The following is a 23,282-nucleotide window of genomic DNA, read 5'->3' as shown; positions in this document are numbered from 1 at the left end:
GTACAAATTCCATATAGGTGAGGTTCGTTGGCAAGGATGCAAATATAGAAAGGACATGATCTTTCTTTCAAGAATTTTAAGAATTACAAAGGAAAAGGGGCAACGAGACCTGGGGTCAGGAATAGTTTAGCCAAAGTGCAGGTTAAAGTGGTGGATATTCTCACCGGGCAGAGATTGTTTCCACTTCTGACTCAGGGAGGGCTCACTGGAGGAAGTGACATCTGATGCCTGTGACCCATAGAGGTTGCTGGGACCTCATTTTATATTGAGTTAAACTTTCAGACTCCAGTTCAAGAACCAACCAGAACAAGAAACCCCACTAAATGACGCTGAGCTTATATTGACAACTGATCAATAAACAGAAGTTCAATAAAGTTGCACACAGGGAGTTGCCAGAACATCAGTGCTGAGCTGGGTTTAGGTCAGTCCTGGGGCCTGGGCTGCTGGGATCCTGCTCCGAAGGGAAGTCCGTGCACTGAGGTCTCCAGGTGTTTTCCTGGAGGAACAAGGAGGAGGCCCCCTGCAGCAGGTGGAGGGGAGGCTGCAGGGGGGAGGGCACGGGCCGCAGGAGGGCTGAGGACACACGGAAAGATGGGGAGACACGGGAAAAGAGCAGGAAGGGGGCTCCAGAGACTCACCAGCGCTTCCAGAGCCACCACGCCAGGCCTGCCAGGAGCACCAGGGGCACGATCACCACCAGGAAGACCAAGCCCACGGAGTGGGGCTGCTCTGTGGGGTTGGGCACAGAGGGTGTCATTTCCTGTCCACCCCAGGTTGAGCTGTACTCCTTGGTCCTCTTTACTTGTGTCATCTTTGCTGAACCAACCTCTCTCTTCCACTTTTTTCTCCCATCCCACTTCTGAAATACACCATTCATCCAAACCTCCCCATGTCCCCACATCTGCAAGACCCTCACCCTCAGTTCTTCTGTTTCTTGAATTATTAATTTTAAGTCCTTTTTGGTCTGCAGTCCTTAGATTCCCAAATATTTCATCAGGCTCCCCAACTCTGCTGAAAGACCACTGCCCCCTTTTCCCACTTGGGCCCCAGCTCTTTCTCACCCCAGTGGAAGACCATGTCCTGGCCCCCTAGACTGCTGTGTCTCACCTGGCAGGACAGGCCGGCCACCTCCCAGGCTGCCACATACAGGTTCACTCAGAGATACCATGTCCCATCAGTATGCGGCAGGACCTCACCTCGCCGGGTGCCCTGCTGCTCCTGCTCACCCCGCATCCACGTCACCCGCACAGGCTTGGGATAGAAGCTGGAGACATGGCACACCAGCCACAGACGGCCAGGCCCAGGGCTGGGGCCAGCGGACAGCCAGGCCTCGGGCCTTACTGCAGAGACAGGACAGGGATTCACAGACTGAGGGGAGGTCCTCACATCACTTTGGATTGACACACCTTTCCGCCTTTTGAAGCCCATCACCATCACCCCCTCTCCTTCTTGACTCCATCTTACCCTGAATTTGAAGGAAGAGTGCAGATTTCTGAGTGCAGAATGCACAATCTTGGAGGGAGAGAGCAGGACTGACCTTGTCGCTGGAGATCCGCCTTCCCTGCATCAAGAAGACTCAACAGGATCGGGGGGCAGATCTCATTGAGGAGCTTGCATACTATTTCATGGGAAACATGGCCCTGGTTGAATAGAGACCTACTGATCCCTACTTCCTCCCTTTGGAGATGGCCACCATGACATGTTCTGGAAGCTCAGGAGATCAGATCCTTGATAAGCCATCTTGGTGAATCTACTGATGCTTCTCCAATGTGAGAATCACAGCCTAATACCAGCTGTACCTGAAAGGGATCTGGGGAAGAGAGACTGTGAGTTACAGGACACGGCAAGTGAAGGAGATGAAGTGACATGAGTGGAACCCTTGGATGGTGGAAGCAAAGGGGAAGTTCAGGGGATTAGAGGGAAACGCTTTGGTTTGAGGGGAGGCTCACACAGGAGAAGTGGTGTTTGACCGAGTTGGAGAAAGAGATGAATGACTGAGGAAAGAACAAATGTTGGAGGAGAGACATGATGGGTGTATGGGTGTGGGTAGAGAATAGCAAAGGGCTCAGCGGGAGAGCTGGGGTAAAAACAATGTGGGGTGAAGGGAGCGCTGTGGCTTACAGGGAACACAGAGTTAAACATCATTGATGGGATAAAATGGGGAGAAAAGCACATAGATCAAGGAGTCAGTCACAGAGTGAGAACCAGAGCTGCCTGGTTGGAGGCCAGGGAAAGGGGTGGTCGTGGGAGAACTAGTGGGACGGGAGAGCCCAGCCTGTGGTCAATGAGAGGAGCGGGATGGAGCAGAAGATGTGAAGCTTTTCAACAATCGGGGTCTGGCTCCACCCTCTGCCCACACTGGTGGGATTCAGCTTCGTGATGGGGACACCTGAGGTTCAGAAGCCAATGGAGCCTCTTTCCTGGAGGAAGAAGGATCCCAGGACACACGCAGACCAGCCTCCTCCATCCCACCCAGAGGGAACTGAGCTCACATTTGAGCTGCCAGTCACTGAAATGGTCATGAAAAAGCAGAGGAGATCTAATGGAGAAAGTATGGAATAAGTTTTCTGCTTTCATCAGCTCCTTGTTGCTGAAGTTGCCCTTGGACCAAGGCTGCCGGTAAAAGAAACTGCCAGTCTTGGGGTTCCGGCCGGGAGTCTGCAGCTCATCCAGCCAAGCTGAGCCTTGATTTTGTGTTGAGGAACGGTTGTAGAAGGATGTGGTCAGGATGATCTGGAAGGAGACTGGCCCCTGGAAGCCTGTGGGAAACGACAGAGAGATTGAGGAAGAGGAGGACATTGGGAAGAGAGGGAGTGGAGACTAAGGGGCCAGGGATGGGACCCAAAATCTGGAGGACAGAGAAGCCATAGGCGTCTCAGGAGACACGTGCTGCCCCCGAGCCTGAGCCTCGCACTCATCCTTCAGGAGAGCACAGGGCCCTGGGGCCGGGGATGCCAGGGAGGAACCAGGCGGACTCACTCCCTGCCCAGGTATGTGCTGGGGAACCCACACCACTAGTGCACACATGTACCCCCACCCTCACCATGAGTGCACACATGTACACATGCAGAAACACACCTACACATCAACACAAACACATACATTTATGCACTCTAACACAAAAGAACATTCATACAATCACATGCACACAAGCATACAGGCACGGGGAAACATGTACAGACATGCACACATACACACTCATACACACATGCGCATAATAAAACACACATACAGACACGCCAACACATGTACACACACACACACACGTGCGCCCACTGGGCAGGACCGGAGCTCTCACCATCTTCGCTGTCACCCCCCCACCCCCCCACCCCCCCACCCCTCCCACCCCCCCCACCCCCAGGGAGGAGAACCACCAACAGCACAAGTTGCAGGAACAGCATCGTGTTTGCAGATGTTCTTTCTCTTGCAAAGTGGCTCTTTGACGTCTGTCCTCACACACCGACCCCCTCCCAGCCCCTCTCCTCTGACTTCCTCTGCACACACAACCCTTCCCTGAGTCTCTGCAACAACACAAATGTGCTCCTCCTGGACACCTACTCAGTCTCACTTCCCCTCCTGCTCTGCCTCCCCTCTGGCCTCCAGCTTCTCCCTTCCAGCTTCTTCCAGTGCCCATCCCGCCCCCACCCCCTGATTCAGATGATACAGATCAAGTCCTGTGTGGCCTGGAAAAGTGACCCCACCTCTCAGGCCCTTTCTTCTCACCCTTTCCTTGTAACCCAGGAAAACACCCGGCTCCCAGCACCAGCCCTGGACCTGCTGTCTCTCTGTCCCTCCTGCCCTGTGGACTCCCCCCCCCCCAGGTATTTCCTTCCCTGTCTCACCAGCAACCTTCCAACTCATTCACATATCTGTCCTCTCATTGCTTTAGTTAAAAAACAAAATCATCCAGATAAATCTGAAGACCTACCTGGTTTTCTTAAGTGATTCGAGAGTAGGGCAGCCTCCCATCAGACCGATAGAGGGGAGCTCTGACGAGTGGTGCAAATGGGGGGTTTTTGTTGGAAGGAAGTTGACAAAAAAGACAGGAGTGTTTCAGGCAAGGTCAAATTCCCTTAAATGGAAGAGCAGGGGGTCTTACCATGCAGATGACCTCCCCTCCTTGTGGGGTGGAGAGGGCACATGTGACAGAGTAACTCACTGGGGCTGACCAGAGAATTCCTCACTGATGGTGAACATTTCTGGGGGAGGTTGGAATTGCAGTTGGGTTAAGGATTAATCAAGGGTTGGGGACTTGGCCTGGCCTGAGATGCCATTTTCAGCTTATGGGTTTCTTTGAAACAATTACTCTATTTACTTGTACAAATCCCCCCATGGTTGCTTATGTAAGAGTCTCACCAACCCCCAGTCCTCCATTTTCTTAGGAAGGAACCAGTAGGCATCACTGAGGCCACAGGACATGGAAACATCTGAAAAATACCCCCTCCATCTGACTGGCATTAATATCTACTCGCACACCAATTCGACATTTAGCATCTGCCTATATCCAAGCACTGTGCTGCCTTCATGAAAATACAGTGTTCACAGTCACTTTCTTCAAGGAGTTCCTAGTTTATTTAGGAAAATAACACTTAAATGAAGACTATTCATTTTGGTGTGCTGAGCTTTATTATAATACACACAATCTAGACAAAAAGAAGCCTGCTGGAAATAATATTTCTAAGGTGGTGACCCTTGCTCATTCATAATCTTGACTCACTGCTTGGCCTCAGGCATTTCTCCCCCTTCACGACCCCAACATAACAGAGGGCCTGGCATGTGGTAGGTGCCCAATGGTTATTTCTGAATGATTGAATAGTTCAGTTCTGGGGTCCAATTACTTTCAAAACCCTGAAGATATTCAACATAAAAATTTTGTAAGCATCACAAAATTATTAGTTGCATTCCTACTTCATGAGATGACAATCTTACCAATTTTTTTTTTCAAAATAAAGTCATATGCAAAAATTATGGAGTTTACACAGAGGGTCTTGCTTGAAACTCTTATTACTTGTTATAAGAAACCATGAGACTGTGAAGCAAGTGAAGTTAGTAGAATGTTCTAGAATCATGTGTCCAGAGTCCCTTCTTACTCTTCCTGCTTACTCTTCCATGCTTGTTTTCTCATGAGCTGACCTCTGCTGGACATGCTGACCTTCCTTTTTCATGATGGTCTTAAGGTTTTATGACAGTTCAATATTTGTTTGTGCTTTATATTACCTGGATAAATGTGTTTGGCTATTTGACTTGTTATTTCTTGGTTAACAGGTAAACAGATGTAATCTCAGGCTAATGCTAAACAGATTTTTTTTTAGAAAGTTATGATTGGAATATAGAAACAACCCACTCCCATAGTTAAGAATTTTAAGAGCTGGATAATCAAAACCTTGTCTCTTGAATCCATCAGAGCCAGAGGATCAGAGCAACGTGGTAATCAAAATATATGGAAAGACAGACTCTTCAAAAGAAATAGGGGATGCTTGCTTACTGGGGACATATGACAGATGCTCAGAAAAAATAATTAAGTCAGAACAAATAATTCCACTGAAATTGTCAACAGATGACTAAAGACTGGCATGAGTACCTGGAACTCCGAGAATCACAGTATCAGGAAATTATCCTTATCTCTAGACTTCTTCCATTGACCACACCAGGTGCTCCTGAAAGGCTGGCAGCCAAGATACAGACCAGAGAACTGCTTTCTCCAGGTATAAGCCTGAAGCTACGGGAGCCCTGCTGCCTGAGAAGGGCAGGAAGACCATCATCTCCCAACAGAAAGAAGCCTTAACCAGGTGTGGGAAGGACAGGGAGCCCCACCGCCTCAGGGCACAGGTGAAGCCACAGTGCAGCTTGGGGTCCGGGGACACAGGGAGGGAGGGCCAGTAACACACCCTGTCCCAGAGGAGAGGCTCCATCTGCTGAGAGAAAGGCGGGAACCCTTAGGAGGCCCAATCCCAAAACTGAAAAACCAAGCACCTGGCTGAGGATGAGACTGAACCAGAACAGAGCGGGTGACCCACTCCCTGTCGCAAGCAGGGAGCCAGCCGGGTACCAAGGGCAGCTCTGCTGGTCGGGGGCAAGAATCTGACAGTTCTCCATGAGGTTCTTCCTATTAGAAAATTGTTAAGTCCAGAATGATGCCCTGAACGGAGTCTGCACACGGGGGCTTCATACCCATCCTAACTAACTGAACCCCACCGGAAATGTAGCCTTAACCAGTCAGTGTCAGTAAATTTTTCTTTCCATCAGAGCCAATGAGTCCGTCACCTGAGTCCTCTCCACTCAAAAGGTAGATGAGGTCATGTGCATGATAACACCCTTTGCTCCTCCGCCTAGAAAGCAGGCCTGGGTGTTGGAACGCTCCTTCTCTTTTGCTAATAGCTGCCTGGCCTCACCTTGGCCTATAAAATATTTCATATTGTACAACTCCCCCTAGTGCCTCCCTACTTCAGAGGTGGGTCCTGCTGATTCATGAATCATTCAATAGAGCCAATTAGATTTTCAAAAGTACTTGTTTGAATTTTATTATTTAGTAGATTTGGTGGTATCGGTGGGATCCCAAGTGAGCTTCCAGCATCCTTGAGGGACCCGGAGAAACACAGCAGGACCCCAGGCACCCTTGAACCCCACTGCGTTTCCCACCTTCCCAAGGACCGCAGGTAAGCTCCTGGCCCGGAGCCCCGTTCGCTGGCATTCCCAATCCTATTGGCTTTCTTTTCCAGGCAGGGTCAGCTGGAGCTTGCAGACGCTTACGCCTGGAGCCACCCGGACCTGCAGCCTTCCCTGGAACACACAGAGCTGCCAGAACGGTCTGCCCAAGGCCACACCCCTAGCCTTTGAGACCAAACTCTTGGGGGCACAGCTTCCACAAGGTCGCAGGGGAGTTGATGGTGCTTGGGGCCTTCTTATGGCCAGATGCAGAACTGATTCTATAGGTAGGTGCATGTTTGTTGTCTTGGTGTGTGTAAATGAAGGCAGTTGCTAGAAGGATCTCAGGGGTCAAACAGCCCCAAAGTTGGGAGCATTGGAGCACTGAAAGGCTGTTAGAGCCCTCGCCATCCCCCAGAAGGCTCCTGAGACAGAAGTTGGTCACCAGATGGGTCGGATTGACACTCGGTCACCTGCCAACCTCAAGAAAACTGAGCAATGAGGTGCACCGTAGCCCATGCACAACCCCAACCCCATGGCCCGTCCTTTGTAGCTATTACTGCAGCTCTAGGAAACCCAGAGGCTTCATGAGGTCCTTAAATTCTAAACAGTCAAGCATGTCACCTTCAGGAGCACCTGCTTGTGGAGGCCGAGAAAAATTAAGGCCATTCCACCTCACGTTTAGCATTAGCACCAGTACAGCCATCTTAGGCCCCCATGAATAAGAGCTGAACTTTACAGGAAAAACTACAGAATTGCCCTTGGCAGGGAATCCCATATCAGAAAGACAACAGAGCCCACACCCGTGGCAGAAAGTCCCATATTAGAATGAGAACAGAGCTCAATGCCCATGAAAGCCCCATATCAGAATGTAAACAGAACTTGAAAAATTCCTCCCCCCCCCTCCTGAAAATCCCCTAGACCAGCCCATAAAAAACCCAGCTGTAACCCACTTCGGGATCCAAGTCCCTGCTCCGCTGTGTCGGGTATACTTGGACCCAAGCTCGAGCTTGCAAGTAAACGCTCGTGCGCTGGCATGGGTATTGGCTCCTCGGTGGTTTCTCGGATTCGCAGTCTTGGGCACTACACTGCTCAGCTCATGTCTAAGAACCTCAGTCCTGGAAGCTGGAGTCATGGAGCAGGGTAAGTGTACGTGTTACAACTGACCTAGACTGACAGTGGGCGTTACGGGGAACCTTCCAATCAGACAGCGTTCATTGAAGAAGTGCACTTGAAAGTGTACTTTTTCCACTCCTTGGTCAAAGACCGAGCAAAGGGCCACAGCAAAATATTTCTTCCAACCGAGGGAGGGTCCTCCAGAGTTGTTTTAAACCGATTACTTCCTGAGCCCAGCAGACAGGGAAATAAATACAAGTTCGCATTAGCCCTTTCTTTCCAAATCCAAACCCATTGACTACTAATCCTTTCTCAAAATAACTATTTCCTTCCCGCTCATCCACTTTGACGTCCTAAGATCACGGTTTGACTTCCTGCTGCCTGGGACACGTGGGGTATTGGGTTTTTCTTTCTTTTTTTTTTTTTTTTTAAGATTTTATTTATTTATTCATGATAGAGAGAGAGAGAGAGAGAAAGAGAGGCAGAGACACAGGCAGAGGGAGAAGCAGGCTCCCTGCAGGGAACCCAACATGGGACTCAATCCCGAGACTCCAGGATCAGGCCCTGGGCCAAAGGCAGGCGGCAAACCGCTGAGCCACCCAGGGATCCCCTCCTATTGGGTCTTTCCTTGGTGATCTTTGGGGTGCCTCCAGGCCTGGTAAAGGGAGGATTTCTGCAGATGCCTCTCAGCTCCATAAGGTTGCGTTGCCAGCGCCCTTTACCGCTGTCCCAGCCACGTCCTGCTAGGATACGTTGAAAAATGTCATAAATCCATCATCAGAACTTTGGCCAAAGTAAAAGCTGATGTTCAGAGCTGAGGGAAACTACTTCAGGCCTCCTCTCCTAAGCTAAAGGTCCCCAGAGGAAAAGAGGACTTTCTCACAGGTGGATGGATGTGTCAGTCCTTTGATATTTGTCAGGCAATTTGGAAATTCTTTGGGAAACTAAAAACAGCTCTTCCTCTTTCAACACCTCTAGTCTACGGGGCCAGGAGCGTGGTTCCAAAAGCAAGTCAAAGACCAACAGTCCTTTTTTAACCGGGACATCTTACATGCATTCTAAACATTCTGACCTTAAAAGATCCAAAGTCCTTCTAGAAAGGGCTGCCTGTATTTTCTCCAGGGTCTCCCAATTATAAATACAAGGAGTTCTGCCGGGAGATCTCCAGGAATTCTTTTCAAATGCAAATTCCAGAGAGATAATCCTTGTCAAGTGCAAAGAAGACCGGAAAGCCCATTTAAAACTGGACTTGCCAAGGACAAATACAAATCTTAAGTGTCTTTGCCACAAATACCTTTTTTATTTTATTTTATTTTATTTTATTTTATTTTATTTTATTATTTTATTTTATTTTTTATAAATTTATTTTTTATTGGTGTTCAATTTGCCAACTTATAGAATAACACCAACACCCAATGTTCATCCCGTCAAGTGCCCACCTCAGTGCCCGTCACCCAGTCACCCCCTTTTAAAAAAATCTTTGCCGTGTAGACAAATCATGTTCATTTATTTCTTCTACGGAAAATACCCCAAACAAACAAACACCTCAAGTGCAACTTTTATAGGGGTGAATGTTGCACCTGATTGACGGCGGCAGTAATTTTAAAACGGAAGCTGTCCATTCTGTATCTGTCTTGTGTGTTCATGCGTGTCTATACCTGTGTTGGAAATGTGTTTCCATCTTGGGGAGGCTTTGCTAAAATTAATTTGTGAAAGAGCTGTTTAGTGGGTTTGAAGGCCTGCAGGTATGAGGATTGGGCATTCTAAAACTCAAAATAATAGAAATGGACCCCAATGTTGTTCAGGCTCATGTAAATGGAAGAATATTTAATATAAAAGCTACTTTGAGATTGATGGCTTAATTAAAACAAACGCGTTTAGAGTTTTCAACATTATCTATAACACTTCTACCCGTTTCTCCAGCCTAATAAATTGACCTAATCTTGGGTAAGAGTTGTCAATAACAATAACAAAACATAAATGGTGGTTGACTTCCTCTAATACTTCCTGAAGTTTTGTGGGTAATCTGAACATAATTGTTAAGATCAAGTAAACTAAATAGATGTGAATAAGGTAAAAAGGGTTGTAGGTAGATTTCAAATGGTTCCAAAATCTTTGGTAATTTAAAAATCTCAAAAGTTTCGCTAAGTTTTGGCTTAATTGAATTAAGTCCAAGCCATTAAATGTCTGCATCTTTTCCAGATAAGACAAAATTCTAGAGCATTTATTACTAAACACAGGCTTCTCTACTTTGGGCTTAGTACAAAAAAAATTAAAATATTTGGGTATGTCAGTGTTGCATTATAAAATTCAGGTGACACATGCTTCTAGAAACTTTAAATGTCTTCATAAATGTGGACGTTTGAGAAATCCAATGTGACACTTCACAATGGCTCACCTCTTAGGTTTCAGTAGAAAAGAAAGTTAATAAGGGTTAATTATTCTAAGTAATATATATATAATGAAAGCTACTAGAAATCACAAAGGGAATATCCTCATACAGAGGGAAAATAGGATGTGTTTGTGGTCAGAAGGAGTGTAAGGAAGAGAGATGCATTTTTTTGTTGTTGAAAGAAAAGAAAGTAATTTTGTCTAAAATGAGGCTACTGCTTTAAAAAAAACATTGGACAAAAATCAAATATAAAAAAGAAAATTGTAGAAGGCTTGTGGGAATGGTAGCTTTAAAAAGAAATAATAATACATGGTCAAGCTGGGTGAAATTAAAATGAATTTGCTAAAAAATAAGTTTTAATATCAAAATTAACCCCATACAAAATTAAAATTCAGTCTTCTTTTGAAAGGACAGTTTCCTTGGATGTTTGGTCTGCTTATGCTAAGATTGCATAATTATTTGACCTTTTAAACATTTACCTTTTAAAGATTCTTAATTCTATTTAAGCAAGTCTTTTAAACTCCATTTGATATATTTTGCCAAACCATTTTTGGGGTGTGATTTTTTTTTTTTTACCTTCCATTTTGTTTAATATAATTCTTCAAAGCAGATAAGTCGAATCTCTTCTGTGTGAATGAGTTCTTTTTTTCCTCTTAATTTAAAATTTAAGAAAACATTTGCCAAACCATATTTGGGGTGTGATTTTTTTTAACCTTCCATTTTCTTTAATATATTTCTTCAAAGTAGATAAGTCGAATCTCTTCTGTGTGAATGTTTTTTTTTTCCTTTTAATTTAAAACGATATATTTGAGAAACTTTCGAAAATCAAATTCAAGGATAAAATAGAAAAGAAAGAAGGAAGGAATGGGAAGTGAAGGGAGGAAGGAAAAGGAAGGGAGAGAGCAAATGGGGAAAGAAAAGGATTTTCTAGAGCATTTAGAAAAGGAATGGAAGGAAGAAAGGAATGAAGGAGGGAAGGAAGAAGAAACTAGATAGAAACACAATGAAACAGGTAAACACGTTAGGAAAGCAAAACTTTTACACTCCAGAGGCAGTGATGACCTTTTTCTCCCCACTACGTCCACTAAATGTCCCTGCTGCAAGGTCAGGGCTTGAGAATGATTATTTTAGCTAATTAACGAGATCTAGAGTAACTGAAGTCAGGCTGTGGATGTCTCCCCTTGCACTGCCATGGAGGTCATTGGTCACAAAGCATCCATTTCCTTATTCGTGGACTCTGGGCTGATGCACCTACCTGGGGACGTTGACTTGCAGCCCCAGACACATGAACCCACCACTGTTCATGGACACAAAGGGTGGCCTGATGTGTCACCCACCTCAGGTGCCCCTGAGATTCCCCTGTTAATTCCCACACTGTAAACGTGGATCTTGTTCACGGTCCATTGGTGAACCGCCATGTTTCCTCATTTGCATGGTCCTTCTAGGTGATGTCACTGTTTAAAAAGTGCCGGAAGCCCAGGGCCCCGGAGCTGACTGATGACCTAAGCACAGGAAGGTGAGATGTGCCTCACAGACAATATGCGTGTGTACAGCGGGCTTGCTCAGACCCCGCTGCAGAGCTGTGGCCATGAGCTCAGTGCTAATGAAGCTACAGTGCAGTAAATCCAGGAAAAGGGGCAGGACAATCATGATGTCCATGTGGATCCACCCCAGAAAGTGCTAAAGTAACAACGAGAACCCTGTGATGATGCCACGAGAAAGGGGAAAGGAGCTATGATCATGGATTGGTGAGATGATGACCATATCTTGTTTGTTTCTAAAAACATTGTGGGGGACAGCCCGGGTGGCTCAGCGGGTTTAGCACTGCCTCCACCTCAGGGCGTGACCCCGGGTCCCGGGATCGAGTCCTACATCCGGCTCCCTGCATGGAGCTTGCATCTCCCTCTGCCTGGGTCTCTGCCTCTCTCTCTCTCTCTCTCTCTGTGTGTGTCTCTATGAATAAAAAAATAAAATGTTTAAAAATAAAATAAAATAAAATAATAAAATAAAATAAATAAAATAAAAACATTGTGGGAAGCACAGCTGTGGGGCTGATGCCAAAGACACTGGCAGTCGAGTACCCAAACTGGGAAATGTTACACACTTCTGAGCTGGTAATTCAGTATCGGGAAATTCTCCATACGATAAAATGTGTACAAATACACGTATGCATTAGAGGAACTGTCTTAAAACTGAAACACGTGAAACCAGGCTGTGTGGTCATCAGGTGGAAGGTGTTGTGAGCAGAGTCTCCCAGGAGCCCACTGAGCATCTCCCCAGGAACAATGGCTCACCTTTGCTGACCTGAGGACTGCAACTCCACAGCCCGGAATGCCAGGAGGCACTGTGTGCGCCCTCCTTGCTGGGTCCCCATTCATCCCTGACCGCAACGCTCCGGCTCTCTTTCCTGGAGCAACCCCTTTTCCCCAGGGACACACTTGCCCTGCTCCCTCTCAGGCATCACATTTAGGTCCCTGGGAATCCTCTGCTGACTTTGCAAAAGTAGAAATTGTGGTCCCGTGAGTCTCAGCTGAGCCCAAGACCCTATAGGTGACATCTCTGCTGCTGCCCCTGAGCCCCCCTCCCGCCCTCCCCCCCCACAGCATCCTGCCTTCCACTTTTAATTCAGAATACTTGGAGCAACGGGTCCAATCCAATGGGTGTCTGTGGTTAAATAACAGACACCCTCCCAGGCAAACTTGATTCAACTTAGAGGCCTAGAAGGTCAATGGGAACAGGTCAAGTGTGAACTGCCTCATTCAGGTGAAACGACCTTTAAAGAAGAGAATGAAGCATTTCAACTACTATAAATATGTCAGGAAGGAAAAGAAAAAACAACAACAACAAAAAAAACCACTATGGATTTAGCACAAATTCAGTGGATATTTTTATTGGGGACATAATCCATACAGGGGACTCTCCTTGCCAAGGATACAATTATTAAAAAGACATAGACTTTGCCTCAAAATCATAAAAATTAGAAGGGAATAGGGAACCACACGGGGCAATAGGGCTGAGGGGCAGGAATAGAATCCCCAAAGTGGAGTAAAGTGTGGTGGAAATTCTCACCATTGCTTCCACTTCTGACTCAGGGAGGGCTCACTGGAGCAAGTGACATCTGAGGCCTCTGACCCACGGAGGTTGCCGGGGCTTCAATTTACATTGAGTTAAATCTTTGAGAATTAATTCCCGAAACGAATAGGAACAACAAATCCAACTAAATCATGTTGAGCTTATGTTGACAACTGATCAACAAACAGAAGTGAAATAAAGTTGCGCACAGGGAGTGGCCAGGACGTCAGTGCTGAGCTGGGGTTAGGTAAGTGCTGGAGCTTGGGCTGCTGGGTTCCTGCTCCGAAGGGAAGTCCGTGCACTGAGGTCTCCAGTGGGCTTTCCTGGAGGAACAAGGAGGAGGCCCCCTGCAGCAGGTGGAAGGGAGGCTGCAGGGGGGAGGGCACGGGCCGCAGGAGGGCTGAGGACACACGGAAAGGTGGGGAGACACGTGGCGAAGAGCAGGAAGGGGGCTCCAGAGACTCACCAGCGCTTCCAGAGCCACCACGCCAGGCCTGCCAGGAGCACCAGGGGCACGATCACCACCAGGAAGACCAAGCCCACGGAGTGGGGCTGCTCTGTGGGGTTGGGCACAGAGGGTGTCATTTCCCGTCCACCCCGGGTTGAACTGCACCTCCCAGGACCTCTCCGCCCCTGTCACCCTCCACCTCACTGAACGCTGTTCCTCATCTATCCTCTCCCATCCCTCCTCAGAGATGGGCCCTTCTCCAAATCGCCACATCCTCCCACATTTGCAAGACCTTCGCCCTCAGCTTTTCTGTTTCTTGAATTACTGATATTGTGTTCTTTTTGGTCCAGAGTCCCTAGATTCCCAAAGGTTTCATCTGGCTGTACTGCTCTGTGGGACAAAACATGCCCCCTTTCCCAGCCAGGCCCCAGCTCTTCCTCACCCCAGTGGAGGACCATGTCCTGGCCTCCTAGACTGCTGTGTCTCACACGGCAGGACAGGCCGGCCGCCTCCTTGGCTTTCACATCCAAGGACACCTGAAGGTACCACGTGCCGTCAGCATGTGGCAGGACGTCACCTCGCCAGGTGCCCTGCTGCTCCTGCTCACCCCGCATCCATGTCACCCGCACAGGCTTGGGGTAGAAGCCAGAGACATGGCACACCAGCCGCAGATGGTCAGACCTGGGGCTGGGGCCAGCGGACAGCCAGGCCTCGGGCCTCACTGCGGAGACAGGACAGGGATTCACAGACTGAGGGGAGGTGCTCACATCATGTTAGACAGACATACCTTTCTGCCTCTTAAAGCCCATCACCATCATCCCCTCTCCCTCTTGACTCTCTCTTACCCTGAATTTGAAGGAAGAGTACAAATTTCTGAGCACAAAATGCAGAATCTTGGAGGGAGGGAGCAGGACTGACCTTGTCGCTGGAGATCTGCCTTCCCCGCATCAAGAAGACTCAAGACGAAACGCGGACAGTGGCCAGTGATGAGCTCATGTGTGAGTTCAGTGTCATCATGGTCCAATTCGTTGACTTGTCTGCACACCTGCTGTGCCCTACTTCTTCCCTTTGGAGATGGCCACCATGACTTGTTCTGGAAACTTATAAGGTCTTCCCCCTGATAAGCCAACCGCACGAATCCTACTGATGGTTCCCCAAAGTGCAGCTCACAGCCTAATGTCACCTGTACCTGAAAAGGATCTGGGCAAGAGAGACTGTGAATTATAGGAGAGACGGAAAAAAAGAAATGAAATGAGATGAGTGGAAACCAGGACAGTAGATGCAAAAGTTGGAGATGAGGGGATTGCAGGGAATGGATGTAAGTTTGATTTGAAGGGAGGCTCACACAAAGGGGAAGTGGTGGTGGATACAGAGGAGGAAGTAAGTGACTGAGGACTGAATATTGGAGGAGAGACATGAAGGTGGTGGGAAGAGAATAGGGAAGGGCTCGGTGGGAGAGCTGGGCCAGAAACAACCGAGGGTGAAGGGAGCACAGAGGGTGACAGGGTCGCATAGACAGACATCGCTGCTGAGATAGGATGGGGAGAAAAGCACACAGATCAAGGAGTCAGTCACAGAGTGAGAACCAGAGCTGCCTGGTTGGAGGCCAGGGAAAGGGGTGGTCGTGGGAGAACTAGTGGGACAGGAGAGCCCAGCCTGTGGTCAATGGGAGGAGCGGGATGGAGCAGAAGATGTGAAGCTTTTCAACAATCGGGGTCTGGCTCCACCCTCTGCCCACACTGGTGGGATTCAGCTTCGTGATGGGGACACCTGAGGTTCAGAAGCCAATGGAGCCTCTTTCCTGGAGGAAGAAGGATCCCAGGACACACGCAGACCAGCCTCCTCCATCCCACCCAGAGGGAACTGAACTCACATTCGAGCTGCCAGTCACTGGAGTAGTTATGAAAACACAGAGGAAGTTGAATGGTGCTTGAATGGAAGGACTCTTCCGCTATAATGAGCTCCTCGTTGCTTAGGTTGCCCGTGGACCAAGGCCACAGGAAAATGAACGCGCCCATCTTGCTGTCCCAGCCGTGAGTCTGCAGCTCATCCAGCCAAGCTGAGCCTTGATTTTGTGTTGAAGAATGGTTGTAGAGGGATGAGGTCAGGATGACTTGGAAGGAGACTGGCCCCTGGAAGGCTGCGGGAAAAGGACAGATAGACTGAGGAAGAGGAGGGCATTGGGAAGGAGAGGGAGTGGAGACTACGGGGCTGGGGACGGGACCCAAAATCTGGAGGACAGAGAAGCCATAGTCATCTCAGGAGACACGTGCTGCCCCAGAGCCTGATCCTCGCACCCATCCTTCAGGAGAGCACAGGGCCCTGGGGCCGGGGATGCTCGGGGAGGAAGCAGGCTGACTCTCTCCCTGCCCAGGTCTGTGCTGGGAACTCACACCACCCGTGCACACACACAGAGAGACAATTGCACAGAAGGACATATGCACAAACACACTAACACAAAAGAACCTACAAAGAAACACATACACACAAGTATACAGACTCAGAATCACACACACACACACTCACACTCTCTGGTCCTGTAGCCACTAGACAGGACCCGAGCTCTCACCATCTTCGCTGTCACCCCCCGGGAGGAGAACCACCAACAGCACAAGTTGCAGGAACAGCATCGTGTTTGCAGATGTTCTTTCTCTTGCAAAGTGGCTCTTTGACGTCTGTCCTCACACACCGACCCCCTCCCAGCCCCTCTCTTCTGACTTCCTCTCCACACACAACCCTTCCCTGAGTCTCTGCGACAACGCAAATGTGCTCCTGGACACCTACTCAGTCTCACTTCCCCTCGTGCTCTGCCTCCCCTCTGGCCTCCAGCTTCTCCCTGTCACCAGCGTCCATCCCGCCCCCGCCCCCTGATTCAGATGCTACAGACCAAGTCCTGTGTGGCCTGGAATAGTGGCCCCACCTCTCAGACCCTTTCTTCTCACCCAGACAGTAACCCAGGAAAACACCCAGCTCCCAGCACCGGCCCTGCACCTGCTGTCTCTCTGTCCCTCCTGCCCTGTGACCCACCCCCCATTTCCTTCCCAGTCCCACCCCCACCCCAGCTCTGACTTCTCACCATTGAAGATATAACTGGTTTTATTAAGTGATTCTAGAATCAGGTCGCATCCCTTCTGGTAAGTAGAAAGGAGGTCTGAAAATTGGGAAGATTTTATAGGAAAGAAGTTGGCAAGAAGAGAAAGGAATGTTTCAGGGAAGGTCACCTCTTTATTAGGAGAGCAGGGCTCTCCCCATGCAGATGACCTCTCCTCTTTGGCAGGTGGAGAGGGTCCATGGAACAGAGTAGGGCCGACCAGGGAATTCCTCACCGACAGGTGAACATTTCTGGGGGAGGTGGCAACTGCAGTTGGGTTAGGATTAAGCATGTTTTGGGGACTCAGCCTGGCCTGAAGCACCATTTTGGGCCTATGACTGTCTTTTTCACAATAGCTTTATTGGCTTGTCCTGATTCTCCCATGATTGCCTGTGTAGCAGCCTCAGCAACCCCCAGTCCTCCATTATTCTTCGGGAGGAACCAGCAGGCATCACAGAGACCACAGGACATGGAAACATCTGAAGAGTCCCCCCTCCATCTGACTGGCATTAATACATATTCACTCACCACCAGCCACTTAGCACCTGCCTGGACCCAAGCGCTGTGCTGCCCTCGTGAAGGTACAGTGTGCACAGGGCAGGCTGTATTCAAGGAGCTTTTATTCTACTTGGGAAGAATAAAACATGAACTGAATAATATTCATTTTGGTGCGCTGAGTTTTATCATAATATACACACTCTAGACAAAAACAAGCCTGCTGACAACAGTATTATGTAAAGCAGTGACCCTTGCTCATGTAGGCCCTTCATAATCTTGCCTCATGCTTGGCCTCAGGTATTTCTATCCCCTCATGACCCCCGCATAACAGAGGGCCTGGCAGGTGGTAAGTGCCCGATAATTATTTCCGAATGATTGAATAGTTCAGTTCTGAGATCCAGTTACGCTTAAATATTATGGCAGCATTCAACATAAAATTTTTTTAAGCATCCCAATGTTATTAGCTGTATTCTTACTTGGTGAGATGACAGTCTTATACAGTTGTGTTTAGGATAAATTCATATATTAATAATCAGCAAGTTTCCACAGAGGGTCCTAATGTGAATCTCTCCTATTCCTTGTTATAAGAAACCATGAGAATTTTTAGCAAGTGAAGTCATTAGACTGTCCTGGAATCATATACCCAGATTCCCTTCTTACTGTTCCTGCTGGAATACTCCATGCTTGTCTTACCATGAGCTGATCTCTGCTGGACATGCCCACCTTCGTCTTTCATGGTGTTCTGAAGTGTTCAAAGGCTCTTCGATATTTGTTTGTGCTTTCCCTCACTTGGTATAAATGTGTTTGAACTATTTTTCTTGTTATTTCTTGGTTTACAAGTCAACAGAAACAATCTCAGCCTAATATTATCATGATTTTTGGAAAGTTAAGATTGGAACATAGAAATCTAGAAAGAGCTCACTCCCACATTCAACCTTATGAGACCTTGATGATCAAAATCATGTCTCTTGAATCCATCAGAGCTGAAGGATCAGAGCAACTTGTTAACCCAAAATGTAGGGAAAGACAGACTGCTCCAAGGAAAAAGGGGATGCAAACCCTTACTTCCTTGAGACAGACGCCAGATGCTAAGACAGAAAAAGTAATTCAGCTAAAATTGCTCACTGAGAGCCTGAGATTCAAAGATCTGGGAAAACTGTTGTATCTCCAGGCTTCGTCCACACTCCTAGACCTTTCCAGGTGCTCCTGACACCAGGTGGAAATCAAGGATACAGACCAGAGAACTGCTTTCTCCAGGCCGGGTATAAGCCTGAAGCTACGGGAGCCCTGCTGCCTGAGAAGGGCAGGAAGACCATCATCTCCCAACAGAAAGAAGCCTTAACCAGGTGTGGGAAGGACAGGGAGCCCCACCGCCTCAGGGCACAGGTGAAGCCACAGTGCAGCTTGGGGTCCGGGGACACAGGGAGGGAGGGCCAGTAACACACCCTGTCCCAGAGGAGAGGCTCCATCTGCTGAGAGAAAGGCGGGAACCCTTAGGAGGCCCAATCCCAAAACTGAAAAACCAAGCACCTGGCTGAGGATGAGACTGAACCAGAACAGAGCGGGTGCCCCACTCCCTGTCGCAAGCAGGGAGCCAGCCGGGTACCAAGGGCAGCTCTGCTGGTCGGGGGCAAGAGTCTGAGACAGTTCTCCATGAGGTTCTTCCTATTAGAAAATTGTTAAGTCCAGAATGATGACCTAGAATTACAGTGGGCATTAGGGGAACCTTCCAATCAGAGCGTGTTGTTCACTTAGTAACTGCACTTGAACATCAGAGTCCTCAAATTCAATAAACAGAAACGGATGCCATGGCATGCGGGGAATTCCAGGAAAAGGCAGGATTCCAAAAATGGTCTCATCAAAAGATTCCTTACAAAAAGCTGATAAAAAGTCTAAAACAAGGAAGCCTTGTTATAGCTCCTACTGCCCCTCCACCCGTCCTCACCTGAGGACTCCCAGCCCAATTTTTCTTCTCAATCACCCTCCACTCCGCAGAGGCCCCACCCTTTCAAACAAAACCTCCTGCGGTTACAGGTGATGCTCCTCAGACTCTTTGGTCAAAGACTGAGCAAAGGGAGTCCCTTCACCCGAGGGAGGGTCCTCCAGAGTTGTTTTAAACCGATTACTTCCTGAGCCCAGCAGACAGGGAAATAAATACAAGTTCGCATTAGCCCTTTCTTTCCAAATCCAAACCCATTGACTACTAATCCTTTCTCAAAATAACTATTTCCTTCCCGCTCATCCACTTTGACGTCCTAAGATCACGGTTTGACTTCCTGCTGCCTGGGACACGCAGGGTATTGAGTCTTTCTTTTTTTTTTTTTTTTTAAGATTTTATTTATTTATTCATGATAAACAGAGAGAGAGAGAGAGAGAGAAAGAGAGAGAGAGAGGCAGAGACACAGGCAGAGGGAGAAGCAGGCTCCCTGCAGGGAACCTGACATGGGACTCAATCCCGGGACTCCAGGATCAGGCCCTGGGCCAAAGGCAGGCGGCAAACCGCTGAGCCACCCAGGGATCCCCTCCTATTGGGTCTTTCCTTGGTGATCTTTGGGGTGCCTCCAGGCCTGGTAAAGGGAGGATTTCTGCAGATGCCTCTCAGCTCCATAAGGTTGTGCTGCCAGCGCCCTTTACCGCTGTCCCAGCCACGTCCTGCTAGGATACGTTGAAAAATGTCATAAATCCATCATCAGAACTTTGGCCAAAGTAAAAGCTGATGTTCAGAGCTGAGGGAAACTACTTCAGGCCTCCTCTCCTAAGCTAAAGGTCCCCAGAGGAAAAGAGGACTTTCTCACAGGTGGACGGATGTGTCAGTCCTTTGATATTTGTCAGGCAATTTGGAAATTCTTTGGGAAACTAAAAACAGCTCTTCCTCTTTCAACACCTCTAGTCTACGGGGCCAGGAGCGTGGTTCCAAAAGCAAGTCAAAGACCAACAGTCCTTTTTTAATCGGGACATCTTACATGCATTCTAAACATTCTGACCTTAAAAGATCCAAAGTCCTTCTAGAAAGGGCTGCCTGTATTTTCTCCAGGGTCTCCCAATTATAAATACAAGGAGTTCTGCCGGGAGATCTCCAGGAATTCTTTTCAAATGCAAATTCCAGAGAGATAATCCTTGTCAAGTACAAAGAAGACCGGAAAGCCCTGGGAGAAAGGGCTTCCCTGGTGCCCTGGAGGCTCAATGGGCTAAGCTTCCGACTCCTGACTTTGGCTCAAGTCTCAGTGTCAAGATCGCAGGGTCAGGAGGTTGAGCCCTGCCTCTGCCTCTGTGCTCAGTGTGGATTCTGCCCAGATTCTCCTTCTGCCCTTTCCCGGCTTGTGCTCATTCTCTAAGTAAATAAATACAATATTTTTTAAAGTTAAAAAATAAACAAATAAGTAAAAACTGATATGACAAAGATAAATATTAATCTTGTGTCTTTCAAAAAAAATACTTAAAAAAAATCTTTGCCATGTAGACAAATCAAGTTTGTTCATTCCATCTGCCCCTCCCCCAAAAAAAGAAATAAGAGAAAAAGAAAAACCCAAATCAACAAACAAAAAATACCTCAAGTGAAACTTATAGAGGTGGTGAATGTTGCTCCTCCATGATGGCAGTTATTTTATTTTATTTTATTTTATTTTACTTTTTTATTTTTTGATGGCAGTGATTTTAAAACAGAAGCTGTCAATTCTGTCTTGTATGTTCATATCTGAGTTGGAAATGTGTTTCCGTCTCAGGGAGACTTTGCTAAAATTAATTTGTTAAAGAGCTATTTAGTGGGTTTGAAGGCCTGCAGGTATGAGGATTGGGCATTCTAAAACTCAAAATAATAGAAATGGACCCAAATGTTATTCATGTGAATGTAAAAATATTTAACATGAAAGCTAGTTTGAGATTAACGGATTAATTAAATCAAACATGTGTTTAGAATTCTCAACGTTAAATATTACACTTTTGCCTTTTTGACTAACCGAATAAGTTTACCTTAACTTGTGTAAGATCCATCAACAACTACAACAAAACGTACATGAATGTTGACTTCCTCTGATGCCTCATGAAGTTTAGTGGGTAATCTGAACATAACTGTTAAAGATAAGTAAAATAAATAGATGTGAATAAGATTAAAAGCTTTATATATATTCAATTAATTAACATATAGCGTAGTATTAGTTTCAGAGGTAGATTTCAGTGACTCATCAGTGGATATAACACCCAGTGCTCATCCCATCACCGGCCCTCCTTCATGCCCACCACCCAGGTACCCTGTCCCCCCACCTCCCTCCCCTCCACCGACTCTCAGTTTTATTTATTAAATTAAATTAAATTATAAATTTAATTTATGGTTATGGTTTGTCTCTGTCTCTGATTTTGTCTTGTTTTATTTTTACCTCCCTTCCCCTGTGCTCTAAATAGCTCCAAGGGCAGCTAAACCGGGTGGCTCAGTGGTTTAGCGCCGCCTTCATCCCAGGGCGTGATCCTGGAGACCCCGGATTGAGTCCCACGTCGGGCTCCCTGCATGGAGCCTGCTTCTCCCTCTACCTATGTCTCTGCCTCTCTTTCTACCTGTGTCTTTCATGAATAAATAAATAAAATAAAATAAAAATAACTAAATAGTTCCAAAATCCTTGGTAACTTAAAGATCTTTAAAAAGTTTTGCTAAGTCATGGGACACCTGGATGGCTCAGTGGTGGAGTGTCTGCCTTTTGCTTGGGTCATGATACCAGGGTCCTGGGATGAGGCTCCCTGCTGGGAGCTTGCTTCTCCCTCTGCCTGTGTCTCTGCCTCTCTGTGTGTCTCTCTCATGAATAAATAAATAAATCTTTAAAAAAAAAGTTTTGCTAAGTCAAATAATTAAGTTCAGACCATTAAATATCGAGATCATTTCCAGATAAGACAAAATCCTAGAACATTCATAATTAAACACAGGCTTCTCTACATTGGGCTTACTACAAAAAAAAAAAAAAAAAAAAAAAAACTAGAGTATGTGGGTATGCCAATGCTGCACTGCAAAATTCGGGTGAGACATGCTTCCAGAAATTTTAAATGTCTTCATAAATCAGCAAATTTTTTTAAAAAATGTTGATATAACAGACAGTTCACAATGGCTCTCCTCTTAGTTTTTGGCAGAAATGAAATTTCAGAAGGGTAAAAAATTCTAAGTAATATATGTAATGAAAGCTACTAGAAATCGTGAGGGAAATATCCTCATATACCAGGAAAATAGGGTGTGTTTGCAGTCAGAAGGGGTGTAAGGAATGGAAATGCATGTTTTGGTTGAGGGAAAAGAAAATTATTTTGTCCTAAAATGGGGCTAATTCTCTGAAGGGAAACACAGGACAAAAATAGAGTATAAAAAAGGAAATTGTAGAAGGTTTGTGGGAAAGGTAGTGTTACAGGATTTCTTCCCCTTTAGTGCCTACGGGTTTGGGCCATGTTGCTTGGAAGAATGAGAGGTAGACCGGACCAATAGGGGTGGGCAGCAAAGCAAGGATTATTGAGAGATAGATAGAAAGTGAAGTGATAGAAGCTGTGGTCTATGAATACGATGGAACATTCCTCAGCCATTAGAAACGACAAATACCCACCATTTGCTTCGACGTGGATGGAACTGGAGGGTATTATGCTGAGTGAAATAAGTCAATCAGAGAAGGACAAGCATTATATGGTTTCATTCATTTGGGGAATATAAAAAATAGTGAAAGGGAATAAAGGGGAAAGGAGAGAAAATGAGTGGGAAATATCAGAAAGGGAGACAGAACATGAGAGACTCCTAACTCTGGGAAACGAACTAGGGGTGGTGGAAGGGGAGGTGGGCAGGGGGTGAGGGTGACTGGGTGACGGGCACTGAAGGGGACACTTGGCAGGATGAGCACTGGGTGATATGCTAAATGTTGGCAAATTGAACTCCAATTAAAAAAAAAAAAAAGAAAAAAGAAAAAAGAAAAAGAGAAAGAAAGTAAAGTGATACTACAAAGCTCCCAAAGAGGGAAGAGAGCAGAGAAGGATGCCCCCGGACTTTATCTAGGGGTTTTTAT

At 47.0% G+C, this 23,282-nt stretch overlaps 1 protein-coding gene and 1 pseudogene across 1 annotated transcript; both read right to left on the bottom strand.

Moving 5' to 3' along the window:
• Nucleotides 1–104: 104 nt before the first annotated feature.
• On the bottom strand, nt 105–2,800 carry LOC144307030 (T-cell surface glycoprotein CD1a-like; annotated as a pseudogene).
• Nucleotides 2,801–13,043: 10,243 nt separating this feature from the next.
• LOC144307004 (T-cell surface glycoprotein CD1a-like) lies at nt 13,044–16,409 on the bottom strand. The gene is made up of 6 exons (XM_077886551.1): nt 16,243–16,409; nt 15,547–15,813; nt 14,592–14,873; nt 14,116–14,394; nt 13,692–13,782; nt 13,044–13,548 (listed from the first exon to the last, which is right to left on the bottom strand). Exons 1-6 carry the CDS (start codon nt 16,301–16,303, stop codon nt 13,452–13,454), a joined length of 1,077 nt encoding a protein of 358 aa, XP_077742677.1. The 5' UTR covers nt 16,304–16,409; the 3' UTR covers nt 13,044–13,451.
• Nucleotides 16,410–23,282: the final 6,873 nt, after the last annotated feature.

The sequence above is a fragment of the Canis aureus genome, chromosome 38 (assembly GCF_053574225.1).
Source record: "Canis aureus isolate CA01 chromosome 38, VMU_Caureus_v.1.0, whole genome shotgun sequence".
In the NCBI taxonomy this organism is placed as follows: Eukaryota; Metazoa; Chordata; class Mammalia; order Carnivora; family Canidae; genus Canis; species Canis aureus.
The sequence above is the reverse complement of the archived record's forward strand: the minus strand, read 5'-3'. Positions and strand labels throughout refer to the sequence as shown.

Excerpts from the sequence above, each read along its gene's own strand:
- LOC144307004 (XM_077886551.1), bottom strand. The coding sequence starts at position 16,303 with ATGCTGTTCCTGCAACTTGTGCTGTTGGTGGTTCTCCTCCCGGGGGGT. Across the intron at positions 14,874-15,546 it reads CAGTGACTGGCAGCTCGAAT|ATCCTTTTCAGGTACAGGTG; the intron begins GTGAGTTCAGTT and ends TCTCTTGCCCAG. Across the intron at positions 13,549-13,691 it reads TGGTGGCTCTGGAAGCGCTG|GAAAGCCCACTGGAGACCTC; the intron begins GTGAGTCTCTGG and ends TTGTTCCTCCAG.